The 13,694-nt window shown below is 58.4% G+C and overlaps 2 protein-coding genes across 2 annotated transcripts; one reads left to right on the forward strand and one right to left on the reverse strand.

The window, feature by feature from the left end:
- Positions 1-826: 826 nt before the first annotated feature.
- NGA_2078800 (cs-domain containing conserved in apicomplexa) lies at positions 827-1,885 on the reverse strand (the record flags this gene model as incomplete). The annotated part of the gene is made up of 1 exon (XM_005854220.1): positions 827-1,885. A coding segment is annotated over one exon (1,059 nt), but the record flags the coding sequence as incomplete, so codon positions are not given.
- Positions 1,886-7,412: 5,527 nt separating this feature from the next.
- On the forward strand, positions 7,413-8,154 carry NGA_2023700 (protein kinase domain protein; the record flags this gene model as incomplete). The annotated part of the gene is made up of 1 exon (XM_005854219.1): positions 7,413-8,154. A coding segment is annotated over one exon (742 nt), but the record flags the coding sequence as incomplete, so codon positions are not given.
- Between the last annotated feature and the right edge of the window lie 5,540 nt (positions 8,155-13,694).

Raw genomic sequence — 13,694 nt, forward strand, 5'->3', positions numbered from 1 at the left:
GGGTTCTTCCACTGCTCCGGACGGCCCATACTTGGCTATGACAAACTCTGCATCTCCCCTTGGAAAGCTCAAGCTGTCACCTACGAAATCACCCTCAAATTGCCTAAGAAAGTTTCTTCCTCCACCCTCGAGGCCCCCGCGCGCCCATTGTTGCCCTCTTCCGCGTCTCCTCTCGCTCTGTCACGGGTCACCTCCGCTACGACGTCCACGCACGTTGCCGTCAAGCGTTATTCAGAGCTGCTTTCCCTTCATCACCTTTGGTGCGAACAGGGTCTGGTCCCCCCTGCCGCAAAGAAGAAATTCCCTCCGAAACGGAGGATAATGTTTATGGGCGCTGGCTCGGTAAGGCATCGAAGGCTCAATTCAAGAGATGCAGGTGCCTGGAAAACAACGGGGGAGGACTCTTTGAGGGGTACGCCTGCGGCTCAGCCAATCTCTCGTGCGTGTCAGGACAGGGCCCGGGCTCTGCAGGATTATTTCGAAGCATTGCTTGAGCTGACTAAGGAGGGAGACATGGAATGCAAAGGGGGATGGGAAGGAAGGCGGGCTGTTAAAGTGGGGAAGGTGGTGAAATCGCCCTTGTTCTGGATGCTTTTCGGGTCTAGCGTGACGTGACGCCAAACATGGAAAATAATGTAAAAATTGTGAATCTGCTCGACGATGAGGAAAGAAATCGTAGGAAAGTCCGCATAGTTTGCATTTCCATTTGATGGTATCATTTTTGACTCAGACATGTTTGCTTATGGTATTTACAGAAGACCTTCCTCTCGAAGCGCTTCCTCGATACTTGCCGCGCCAACTGATAAAACTCCATGCTCCTCCTTCTCCTCCTTTGGTCCGCTTTCCGTCTTTTCTGTCCCTACCCACGCCTCCAGCGCAGCAGGCAGCGCACCCCGCGTATCCGCGTTTCCCCCCAGAATTCCTTCAATATCCCCAATCCCTGCCTTTCTTTCCTCCTCCTCCGCGTCCCCCTGGCCCATGCCCCGACCTCTCTGGCGGGAGGCGGAGAATCCGTAGTGCTTGAGGATACGATCGTATTTGGCGGCCAGGTATTCCGGTGAAAAAAGCTCGTCCTCCTTTCCCGCCACCGCGCTATCATCCCACTCCCTCGGGTCGTGTAGCAGCGTCTCAGCGCCCGTCTTGTAGGCCTCGAGGCCCACGCCCCCTTCCTTGCTCTGCAGGAGGGCCAGCAGGGAGGAGTCGGGGTGGAGCTCCTCCAGCACGTCCTCCACCTCCAGCACCCGCCCGGCCAGGGATAGCTCCGCCTCGCTCAGCTCGTTCACGCGGCTCTCGAAATGATCGACCATCTGGTTGACCACACGCTTGAAAGGAATGACTTGGGAGGGCGCCAGGCGCGCAACGTGGGCCCGAGTCAGGTGCTCGCGCTCGTCGGCCTCGTCGAAGCGAGTGATGAAATGCACCATGCTCACGTCGTCCCGCACGGCCTTGCCCAGCTCGTGGTACACACCCTTCTTGACGATCTCCAAGATCATCAGCCAGTTCGACGGCTCTCGCTCCGGCCGCGTCACACCCGCGCCCCGCAACCGCAGCTTTTCCGCCTCCATCAAATACTGCAAGTACCGAACAAAATCCTCGTCCAGATCCTCCTTCCGACTGCTGACGTACTCGCTCAGGCGGCCCATGTCCTCCTCCGCTACCGCGCAGATCGCCTTGATCTTGTCGAGCTGCTGGAGTTCGTACAGCTGCCCCATCTCCTGCACTTGCACCACCATTTGCTCCGCGAAGCGCACCATTCTGGCCAAGACCACAGGGGTCGCCGCCGTCACTCCCTCCCCGTCCTCCTCCCCTGCCATCGCCGCCTCGCACGCCTCCAGCCTCGCGCGCATCAGGCCCAAGAAGTGCCGGCTCAGAAACACGTTGTGGTACTGGCTGGCGATGGCGGGCAGCAAGTCCGGGGAGTCCACGGTAGCCTCCAGCTCCCGCACCAGCACATCAAAACGCGCCGCCACATCCCAGCCCAGATCCCCCAAAGGATCTGCGTCCCCCATGCTTCCCAGGGCCTCGTCCCACTCGTCCTCGTCCTCGTCGTCCTCCACCTCCTCGCTCCTCGCTTCGCCTTCCCTCCCCACCCGAGCTTCCTCTGCACCCCTCTCCCAAGACCTCAGATCCAGGCTCTCCTCTCCCGGCGGTCCAGCCATCACGTCAACACCACCCTTCAGCCCAGTCCCCTCAAACATCATCTCCAATGTCGCCAGCCCCTCCTTCACCCCCCCCTTCCCACCCACCTCGCGTTGCCTCGTTTCCGCCACCTCTTTCACGACCGCAAGCATCTGCTTCTGCCGCTGACCTTTAGCTGCGACCCGATCCGCCTCCTGTTTGGCACTTCTGAGCCCGCTCTCAAACATGGCTTTCACATCTTCGGGCGTTCCCCCCCCTCCGGCCCCTCGCTCCCTCAGCTCCTCCATGACCACATCTCCCATCCCCGCCACTGCCGAGGCAACATCCCCTCCCTGTTCAGCCCCTGGCCCCTTTTGAGCCTGAACGAAAGCCTCGTACGCCGCTACCGCCTTTTTTGCAAAGGGAGAATTCGGGTCCGCCCACCCGTTCTTCTGTCCTCCTTCCCCTCCCTCGCCCCTTTCCTCCAGGTCAAGGGCCTCCGCCAGCCCCAGAGTCTCGATGAGCTCCCGCAGACGTGCATCCTCCTCTTCCTTATCAGGCTTCTCCACGCGGTCCTCGGGCCCCGTTTCGCTCTTGGTCTGGCGGCCGCTGCCCTGTCCTTCTCCCTCTACCCCTGGCCCCTGTCGGAGGCCCTTGTCCTCCAAGTGCTCGTCGTCCACGTCCACAGCCTCCGACGAAGCAGGGACGGCTTCAAAGAACCCTTCCATGGCCTCCGCTTCGGATCCTGTGCGGAACTCTACACCCACGCCCTCCCCCTCGCCCTCCCCCCCTCGCAGCGCCACCACCAAGTCAGACTCGAGTTTCTCGAGCACGGTCTTCTCCGTGTCCCGCGCCAGGCCCCGAATCGACAGGGAGTGCTGCTGCATTTTCGCCTGGCCCATGCATTGCCGGACTACAAGCGATATTTTCGACGCCTGCCTTCCATTTTCCAATACCTCCACGTCCAAAAATGCCGGGCCCAGGCCCTCACAGACCAAGCGGGCACCCTGGTCGGTGAGCGTGGGCGATATTGGGAGGCTTGTCACACCCACCGGTAGTCCGGGACGGGCCTGAAGGCGTGCCGCATAGGCAGTAGTGCTGCCGCTTTGCCCTCCGTAAGGTCGAGTGCTGAGTGATGCCGGGGAAGAAGAGGAGGAAGAGGCAGATGGCGGAGGGGATGGAAGGGACCGAGTGCACCAGGCATGGAGCCAAGCCAGGGCCTGCTTGCGCGACATACCCGCAATATCGGCACGAAATACAATGGGACTTTGTCCTTCAATTGAGACCGACGCTGATGAGGAAGAGGTTGTAGCAGCAAGGGTGAGAGGGGTGAAAAGGAGAGACTCTCTTCTTCTTTTTACAGGATGACGGCTTGAGTACCCCTGCTGCTCATTTTGCGAAAATCGAATGCTGGCTGGAGTACTAGAAAGGGGTGATGCGACGCGGGTTACAACCGAGGAAGGGACCAAAAATGCGTCCGTAACACGGAGGAAGGGGACTATGGCCAGGGCAGGCACGAGGATGTGGCAATGCCGAGCACTGGGGCGTCCCATGACGACAAGCCGGTCAGCTATCGGGGTTTTCCTCGTGCAGAAATGAAAGTACAGCAGATGGTGGCGACCTGTGAAAGCTGATCAATGTGAGTGTGTACATCCGTGAACTTTCCCCGGATACTCACGTGACTTCTGTATCGGCAGGGCCAAAGGACGGGCCAATGCGAGAGCGAGGGGCAGGGCTTGACTTTCGAGCCATCGCCAAGAGGAACATGGCTACTCGCCTCGGAAGCGGGCCCCACACGTCGTGCCTTACACATTTCCGGGGGACCTGCGGCGTTCGATAGAGCCATGAAAGTATGAAAATTCATACATATGCCAAGTAGTGAGTGAGTGCTTGAAATAGGAACCGGAACGAGATCTTGTAACAAAATTAATTATATATTCGAGCTGTGATCTTGTTCCAAACTCAACTTGACAATAATTTCTGCCCCAGGAGTGACTTTGCACCGCTAACAAGACAAGTGAGCGTGCATTGCATCTCAAAACGTTCCTATCACGCCGTTTTACGGCCTCACGTGTAAGGAGATGCAGGCGTCTAACTTGAGTGCTGCAGCTCGCCGCAAGCAGGCACATAAATTTGCTGCAACGAGTTTTGGGGCTGTACCGAACGCTTTTGAGGAAGATGAAATGAGCACGGCTCGTTTCTCTGAGAGAAGTCTTCCAGCATCGCCTGCTATATCAAATCTGGGACAACTTGGCACTTTATCGGACATACCGAGTATATATCGGACTGACGAATCAAGACGTAATCTGAGCCAGGGCAACAACACAAACGCTACCCGCGAAATATCTTCAAACCATTCACTGCCGCTTTTAAATAACCTTGCACCTATGTCCATTTCATCTCATGAAGTCCATCCACCACTTACTTGGACTCTCGGGCCCTCCTGTTTTTTTCTCGCCTTTGCCTACATGTCTCCTTGGACGGTGGTGGGGTCCCTCATCTCTTACTTCCAAAAAGATAATGGACCTGATTTCTTTGTAAAGCTTAATTGTGCGTTCTATCTACCTGGTCTCCCTGTGGCGCTTTTACAAGTGATATACGTGTCGGATCTGGAAGTTCGCTTTGGATCACAACCTATTACACTTGCTCGAAACCTCCTTGCTTTCTTCACGCTGGTGCTGATTATGGCCGTCATTCCCTCAATTCCCGTGGAAGACGGGACATGCTGGCTTTGGGTCACTGGGATGATGGGTGCTGCGACTTGGCTGGCGCACGGCACTACCACCTCCCTCGCCTCAATGTTCCCCTCGGGCGCACTCTCATGGCTACAAACAGGGTTTCGCATGCCCGAAGTCTACGCCTTTGGTAAGGCCTACTCTTTCTTTCAACTTTTGTCATCCTTTGCCTCATCATTCTCTTCATATCTCTATCTCTCTCTCTTTTCCCTCTCGATAATCCCTTGAGCCATGATCTCCCTTCTGCAGCCGGATTCTCAGCCGCAACGCCGTGTTCTCCGACTGCTCTTTCACGTTACTGCCGGCTTGGTCGCGTTAGGGGCTGGGATCGTGCTTTATGTCATGTCACATCCTCTTACGCGGAGGCTGCTGGTACTGAAAGAGCAAGGAGGACAGGGAGCTGCCCCCTTGCGTACAGAGGAGAAGGAGGGCTGCGGCGGGCCCGACCGAGATGAGGCCCCGCTTTCGTCCGACGCCCGGAGGGATATGAGCTTAAATCCACCCCCCAACAGCACATGGATAGGAAGGGAAACCACCTTTGTCACGGTATGCGACAGTGATTGGACCAGATTCCGGAAACGCTTGAGTAAGCCACCTGACATGCGACCTCGGTCTCTGACGGAGACCGAGAAGGACTTCGTGGAAACGAGCATTGCCCCCTATCGTTGGACGCTGCTGGTGACTATTGCAAGTTCTCTCTTTCAAGCCTCTCTGCTGGCTTACGTCCGAAGCGCCCGCCCCAACCGCCGCGGGAGTATCTGCGAGGTCCTTTACTTCGCGCGCCTCTTTGCCGACTTGCTTGGTCGACCCCTAGTTCAACCTCTCCTCTCCCGCCTTCGGCCCCCCCAACAACCCTTCCGTTTATTTCTGCTTGCATTAGTACGCCTGTCCCTTCTTCCCCTCTTCCTTGCCTACATCGCCCTGCCCGACAGCGCCCCTCGGTCCGACTTTCTGATCACCCTCCTTGTCGCCCTCTTTGCCCTCTCCTCAGGAATCTTTGTCGTCCTGTCGTACGAGTTCGCAAGAAGGAGCGTAGGCCCGTGCAAGGCATACCAAGCCTACTCAGGCACCGTCATGGATCTTCATTTCCAGGCTGCTGGGTTCCTAGGGATGCTCTGTGGCCTCCTCTACGCAGACGCGGCTTCTCTAGCTACCAAAACGGAAGACAGAAAACAGGGGGGGGGGGCATCGTTGAAGGCCACACCAGGTAGACTGAAGGGCAGTGTTATGACAAGCTGTGGCCTGGCGGGGCGGGGGTCTCTCAGCCTCCTTGAGGATGGTTGAGCAGGCTCAATCGAAGTGCGAAGCTCGGATGGGAGAAAGATCACAGGTGACCCGAAGTAACAGAATGGTACATGAAACTTTTAAAGAGCATAAAAGTAGTTCGGGCTTATTAGGTGCCTTGACTCGCGTTGCTTACAATTCATTGCTCTGCCTCGGGCAAAACACTGCTTGTGATTCGATCGATTTCCTGTAATGCACCTCGTGCCAACTTCACGAATTTCAATGCTTCCCGTCTGTTCACGCCTTTCTCCCCACCTTCGTCGTCCTCTTCGACTATGGCTCCTTTTAATGGAGGGAGTACACCTCCTGCTCGCAGCTCAGATTCAAGCCCTCCTAAGGTGATGATGAAATCGGCAGTTAGCCCGAAGCGGCGGATCGTCCCTAAGCTTGTCTTATCCTCTGCTGTTAGTAAGTCGGAGCGCACCAAAGTCGTGGCAGTATTCTCGAAATTCTTGAATTCTAGCCTTTCCAGGAGGTCTTTGACTGTCTCCCACTCTGCCTTGCTAGCGGCGTCTTGCATATCTGCCATGCTGCGCAAAGCGACTTTGATCTCGCGCGCGGCCTTCTGTGCTTCCTCGGTTGATGACGCCTTGACTGCCGCGGATACTGGATGTCTGAAAGGAGAAAGGAAGACCAAAGCAGACGCAGTCGTGGCGACACGAACGAGGGAATCACGACGGGAGGAGATTCCACGGGCCGCAGCGGACGGAGCGATGTCAGAGGAGGTAGACGAAGACATGAACACTAACGCGGACACCCGCTTCGACGGCAATCGCTCAACCATCGGGCAGAAGGCACCAATAGGAAAGAGCGTACAAGAGACAATGGCGAGAGCAAGCACGAGCTTCGATGTAGCTCCCATACTTGCTGCTGAATCAAACACGCGTTGCCTCCCCGTATTGCCTCAGGTCCGACCCAAAAATTGCTGTCCTACTTCTTGATGCAATAAGGGTGCTTGTGGTAAGTTTAAAGATATGCGAGATGCAGCACGATCACTCAGCGGAGAGATATGGATGCATCTCAATGCGCTGCGTGCTTCTCAAGCCAAGGCTTCCCGTGTCGCTGTCATCTCAGGGTTTATGACCCGAACGAGGTACGTCACGCCAGCCGTTGCCCCAACGTCTTGAAATCGATCCGCTGCTTCCTCCCTTTCCACCCGACTTGCATTGACGCGAAGCAAGTCAGTGGCACTCGCTCATCATCATTTAATGCAATTTATCCCATAACATAGGTCGATATCGAATTTTAGCGCTGTACCTTTGGGATGGAACCCAGTAAAAACGAGCGTCCGACCTCTTCGTCTTCCTTCCTCCCTGCTTTATCTCCGAACTCCTCTTCACACAACCCCATCACGACAATTCAAGACTTCCATGTCTTATCTAAGCTCGGATTAGGAGCTTATGGAAGCGTTTATCAAGTTATACGTAAAGCAGACAATCATACGTACGCAATTAAGCGCGTGAACCTAGAAGGGCTCGATCAGCGAGACCTTGCCATGGCCCTCAATGAAATCCGTCTTTTGTCCTCTTTCCGGCATCCGCGGATTATCCGCTGCTATGAAACTTTTCTTGACGGTCCTACACATTTGTGCATTGTCATGGAGTACTGCGGATTCCAGGACCTGGCCCGTAAGATCCAGCGGTATCGAGCAAGGGGCGAGAGGGTGGACGAGCGAGTGGTTTGGGTATACTTGGTGCAGTGCTTGGAGGCACTGTCCGCGCTGCATGCTCTCCGTGTCCTCCATCGTGACATTAAACCAGCGAATATATTGCTCGATAAGGAGGGGAATGCCAAATTGGGGGACCTTAACGTCTCCAAATGCCTCGACGACGAGACAGGTGAGATCCACGCCGTCTGGGGCACACTTCCCTACATGGCGCCCGAAATTTGGGAGGGAAAACCTTACGGCTTTGCATCCGATTTGTATTCTCTTGGCTGCACACTTTTTGAGCTCACGAAGCTGGTGCCCCCCTTCGACGGTCCCACTCCCCTGCATTTGCGCCGGGCGGTTTTGAAGCGTCAGTTTCAGTCCGACCTGGCAACGGACACGGTCTACTCGCACGACCTCCGCCACGTGATCCTCTCCCGCCTCCTCCATCACGATCCCGCCCAGCGTCTGACAGCTGACTCCCTCATGCAGCTCCCGGAGGTCGCCTCCCGCCTTGAGCTGGTGCGGCACAAGCTGCCGACGGACTTACCGGCCGCCCTCCCCCTCACTCCCTCCTCCCTCCTGCTCAAGCATCTCAACACGCCCATTGCCAGAAATAGCAGCGAAGTAAGGGAGGAAGGGAAGTCGCTGGAGGGATCCCCTGTGCAGCTGGAGGAAGGCGGCGCTGATACCACCAGGGGTAGCACCAATGAGGAGGCTCAGGGCAGTGCCTCACTCACCCTCGGTGCCCTGCCCTCCCTCTTGCCCACTCTCCTGCCTGGGCCCTCTTACCCCCCATTGTCTTCAGCCCAAGCACTCTCGCCGTCTGCCTCCCTTCCTGTGTCCTCGTCTGCGCCAGAAAGGAGCCGTGAGACCGCACACGACCACCCCCGCCAGGCTTGCCCCCTCCCCCCTCCCTTTCCCTTCCCGCTCCTGTGGACCGGCAGGACTCTTTGACTGCCCTGCTACGCTCGCCCTTCGCCCCTCCTCTCCCGACGTTCCGGCCTATGCCGCCGCTCGATGAAAAGAGCAAGGTGGAGGGCCTGGTATCGATCGGCGCAGGGAGAGGGGGCAGGGAGGGCAGCGGCGAGGACCCGAGACTGGGTCGGCACACAATCTCCTCCCCCGTCTCGTCCTTGTCCCTGCCCCCCCCCCCCCCCGTCCCCGTCCAAGCTTCCTCCTTCCTCGCTGTCTCCGTCCTCTTCGCCTAGAGCCACGGGCAAGGTCGCTGCATCTTGCCCGCCCGGTATCGAGTCCATCTCCGCGGCCAACATCCCTCCGCCGAAGGAGAGGCAGGACATAGTGGAGCAGAGGTGGAATGGGAGGCACGAGAAATATCAGCGGAAAAAGCGACCGGGTACCCTTTCTGCTGCCAGCTTGAACGTGTCTGCCAGTGCTCTGGGCGACACGATCGCTCTGCTCCAAGACCTCTCTATTTCCCAGACCATAGAGGGGACTGGGACGGGGGAAAGGGATAGAAGGGGGGCATGCGAGCCTCAGAGGCTAGAGGGCGGGGAGGGTCGAGTTGAGTGGGAGGCCCTGCCGACACCCACCTCGTTCCCGCTCCCGGTCCTCTCCCCATGCCCTGCCAGCCCTCCCATCGAGATGCTCGAAGGCAAGGAGGGGCGTGGGAACGAGAAAGGGGAGGCCCAGAGAGTGATTGTAGGAGGGAGCGAGAGGGACGATAGAGTCAGCCATGAGCCTTGAAGAGAACACCACGTTGCCGATCGATCAAGGACGCATGCACCTATTGGCATTTTGTTTGCCAGGCTCCTGTCTTCAATTCCTTTCATATTTGCTTTAAAAGGACCTCACCTCTCTCTCTGCCCCCCCACTCTCCCTCCTCCACCCATCTAACCCTGAACGCGCAGGAGCCCGCGAAAGATTTCGTAGGTCGCGAAGAAGATGGCGTTGGCCGGGACCTTGTGCAGAAGCCGCGGGACCGTGCCCTTGAAGAAGGCGGAAGGCCCCTCCTCCACCCACACCTTGCTCACCGCCGACCAGACGGTGGGGTAGAGGCCCGGCTGGGTCATCACGCGCGTCTTGACCACGTCCATCGGGTTCGAAACCAGGGAGCCTACCCCTCCCGCCAGCGCGCCCATCACCGAGTCCTCCAGAGCCGTCGAGCCCTTTGTGAGGCCCCCCTTTGACTCCCCAGGTCCCAGACGGCGCTCGGCGCGTGTCCGCCGCATGGATTCGTAGGTCAGGAGCGTGACGATGGCGTAGGGCACGTCGCGCAAAATCTGAGAGGCCACCCCGCTGGTCCCAAAGAAGGCGAGCAAGCCGCCCTCCGTCCGGTACATGGTGCGCAAGGCCTGCCCCGTGCTCACGTACATGCCCGCTTGCAGCCGCTGTTTGACCACCTCGTAAGGTACCCGGAAGATGGAGGCGACCGTGTTCCCCACCCCCGCGGAGGCCGCCACCCCCAGCAACGACCAGCCAAGCCCGGGAGGAAGCGCTTGGAGGAGCGCTTTCTTGACAGCTTGGTAGACGCCAAAGTAGACGGAGACGGCAGGGATCGAGCCGACCAGGGTGACGCCCAGACCGGTGTAGAGCGCGGAAACGCCTTTCCTGGAGACCAGGTCCTGCGCCGCCTCCAGCATCCCCAACGACCCTTTGTTCGCCTGTTGGAGGGTCTTCACGGTGTCGAACGGCTGGAGCAAGAGCTTCGCGCAGGCTGCCGCCATGCCGCTCGCACAGCCATTCTTCAGTCCTTCCACTACAGTGGCCCATCCAGCGTTGCTTAGCCCCGAGGCAGCCGCCCCCCCGCCTCCCCCGCCCCGCGCGCGCAGGGCAGCGAGGAATGCGTCCCGCGGCTCTTCTATTCTTTGTCGCCCGGAGGAAATCGTGTCTATCCTTCTTCTTCCAACGCCCTGTCTGCAAGGCTGTTTATGAGACACAGCCCCGAACAAGTCGGTGGTGGATGCCGTGGCCAATGGCAACCGGCAAGCGGACCTCAACGTGGAGCAAGGAGGAACCATCAAAACGTGCCGCTTCGACGACATCGCTGCGGCGCTGCACGCCAGTGTTATCACCGGGAGAAGGATCCTTGACACTAGCATGGCTCTGGGAGGGTTTGAAGAGAGAGAATAGATAAGAGGCGTATCATGCGACAACGTGAGAGTGAGCATGCCAAGGAAAATCAGAGCTCAGCAGAGCGGAGTCCTCACAACACCGCGTGATCCGAAAGCATGCTACTATGCCCGATTCCTGCACCGTGTGGCTTAGACGAGGGCCGTCATGGCTTAGGCGCATTATTTTGTCGCCTATTGGGGCTACAGGGCAGTACACGCTGGGCCGCTTCATTCCAGCATTCTGTCCTCTTAATGGCAGCTTGTGATTTTTAATAAATATGGCCGTCACTACCACCCTGCTGCCTCGTTCTATCTATTGGTTACGACATGACAATATTTCTCAGACTACTTCGACTGCTGTGTCACATACAACGTGAGTCTCAGCCAGGGTGGTCGTCAGTCGTAGCCCCCGACGTGCGCGAGGAGGCATCGATCCACGTCGAGACACTCTGACACTTTCCTGGGCTTTTACTCCTTTCCTCTCAATCAAAAGCTTCGTGTTTCTCCCACCCTCTTACCTATCGACCCGCTCAACTTGAGTCTCTTCGAATGCCTGCCTGGAAACGTGCCTCTCTGTCCCCTTTATCATGCTTTACCTCGCCGCTTCTTCGCCAAGCCCATGCTTCTTTTCAAGCCCGGTTTGTCAGAAACCCCCTTGGAACAGCACGCAATTTGACGACTGTGTATTTATGCCAAGTGATCCGCCGCCAGCCAGTTTCCATAGGGCTCACTATGCCTGAGTGTGATGAGAAAAGTATTGCCGTCCCTTTGTGTGTCGTTCCTCGCAATTTGTCAGCCGGTACAGGGATCAGGAAGCCTACCTCTCCCTCATTCCTTTCCCGATCTCCCTTTTAACAGCATAACACCTGCTTTACGAGGCTTCCCCAGTCTCGTTTTCGTCTCCTGCAATTCGAGGCTCGTCGATCTCATCTATACGAGCAAAGAGCAAGAGGACCATAGACAAAATCGCAGACTCGGATAGGCGCGATACCAGCAGCGGGAAAAATTGGTAGGGAGAGCTTGTCCATCTCGCTGAAGGGTAAGGGGCTATGTGTGAGAGTCTCTGGGTCATCTTCCTCGCGCTTGCTACAGTAGATATAGATAGCTGACTTTCCGTTCCGAAATCGTCTTCCGCGACACGTTGGCTCACGAATCATGTGTTCCTCGAGCGCTGTCCTCGAGGGAATCTTACCCTGCCTCCACTGTACTGTCTCTCAGTCTCACGCATTCCTCTTTTGTGACCTGTGAGCAGTGACTTGGAGAGTGGAAGCTGCACTCAGCGTGCGTCAGACACAGAGATGGATTTACGTCTCCGCCGTAGCGGGCAGGTGGAGGAGGAGACGGAGGCGGGGATGGGTCGGTCCACTCCCCCGCCTCCTTCTACGCTTCGTACCGCAACTCGGGCGAGGAGGAAGACGACGCACGACCACTCTTGGACCGGAGAAGCAGCAGCACTGCGTACTTCCAGCACCAAAACCTGATGTCCCCGGGCGCTGACCGCGTCTTTGCCTACCAGGCCTCGAGGGCGGGGGACGAAGAGGGAGACCCGCGCCGGAGGGCAGACGATGACAGGAACGGCCTCGATCCTGCAAGCATGCCCTCCCCGTCAGACATCTTGCGCAAGCCCATGCGGTTCGGTGCCGGGGTCCGCCAAGATCCGGATAGCCCCCTCCACCACCCTCCCTTTCCCGCCCCGCCCTCCCCTCCGAGGCTCGGCGGCCAAGCGCACCCGCACCGAAGCTCGCACCCGGGCCGGAGGGAGTCGAGCATCATCGGCGGCAGCCTGCACCTGGCCCCTGGGGACATGAGCAGCATCGCCCTGCTGCTGATCCTCTACACCCTGCAGGGCATCCCCATGGGCCTCTCCGCCTCGGTGCCTTTCCTGCTCACGGTGCGGAGGGAGGGAGGAGGGAGAGAAGGCAGGGGACGAAGCCCTGGAATAGGGCGGCCAAGGGCACGGGAGGGAAGGGGGGAGAGCCCTGTCCTCCGGGTAGTCTTTGTCGAGCCTTTGATCGTCCTCCCCGCCCTCCAAGTCCCGCTCGTGCCAGGCGCAGCTCCCACCCTCGCGTCCGATCGCCCCATCCCGCTGTCTTTGCCGCGACCATCCACTCACCCCCGCCCCTTCATCTCCCCTCCTCTCCCCTTCCCCGCATCCTTACTCCTCAGGACCACGTGTCTTACACGCAGCAGGCCCTCTTCTCCCTCGTCTCCCTCCCCTTCTCTTTCAAGCTCCTCTGGGCCCCCATCGTCGATTCCACCTCCTTCTGGGGCCTGGGCCGGCGCAAAGCCTGGCTTTTGCCCGTGCAGTGCCTGTGTGGGCTGATGATGCTCGCCGCCAGCCCCCTGGTGGAAGATTGGCTGGGGGAGGCGATCCCCGGGCAGACCGCGCGGCCGCCCAACGTGCAGGTGGTTGAGGGGAGAAGGGCGTTGGGGAGGAAAGAAGGGCTTTAGGGACGGCGTGCAGACAGCAGGTCGTTGGCACGCGTAATGACGCTCCTTCCCTCCCTCCCTCCCTCCCTTCCTCCCTTTCCTCCTCCACCCCCGGCCCCAGCTCCTGACCGCCTACTTCTTCGCCCTCTACGCGCTCATGGCAACGCAAGACATCGCCGTCGACGGGTGGGCCCTGACCATGTTGAGTCGCGAGAACGTCGGCCTTGGTACGTCCCTGAAGGCTCCATCTTGTCCCGCCTGCTCGCGCATTTTCACGCCCCCCTTCCTCTTCTCTATCTGCATGTATGCGGCACAGCCTCCACTTGCAACACCATTGGGCAGACGCTAGGTAGGTGGACAGGCCCCTGTCCTTGCGCACGCGCAACAGGCGACCTTGACGCCCTC

Source organism: Nannochloropsis gaditana (assembly GCF_000240725.1).
Source record: "Nannochloropsis gaditana CCMP526 unplaced genomic scaffold scaffold581, whole genome shotgun sequence".
Taxonomy (NCBI): domain Eukaryota; class Eustigmatophyceae; order Eustigmatales; family Monodopsidaceae; genus Microchloropsis; species Microchloropsis gaditana.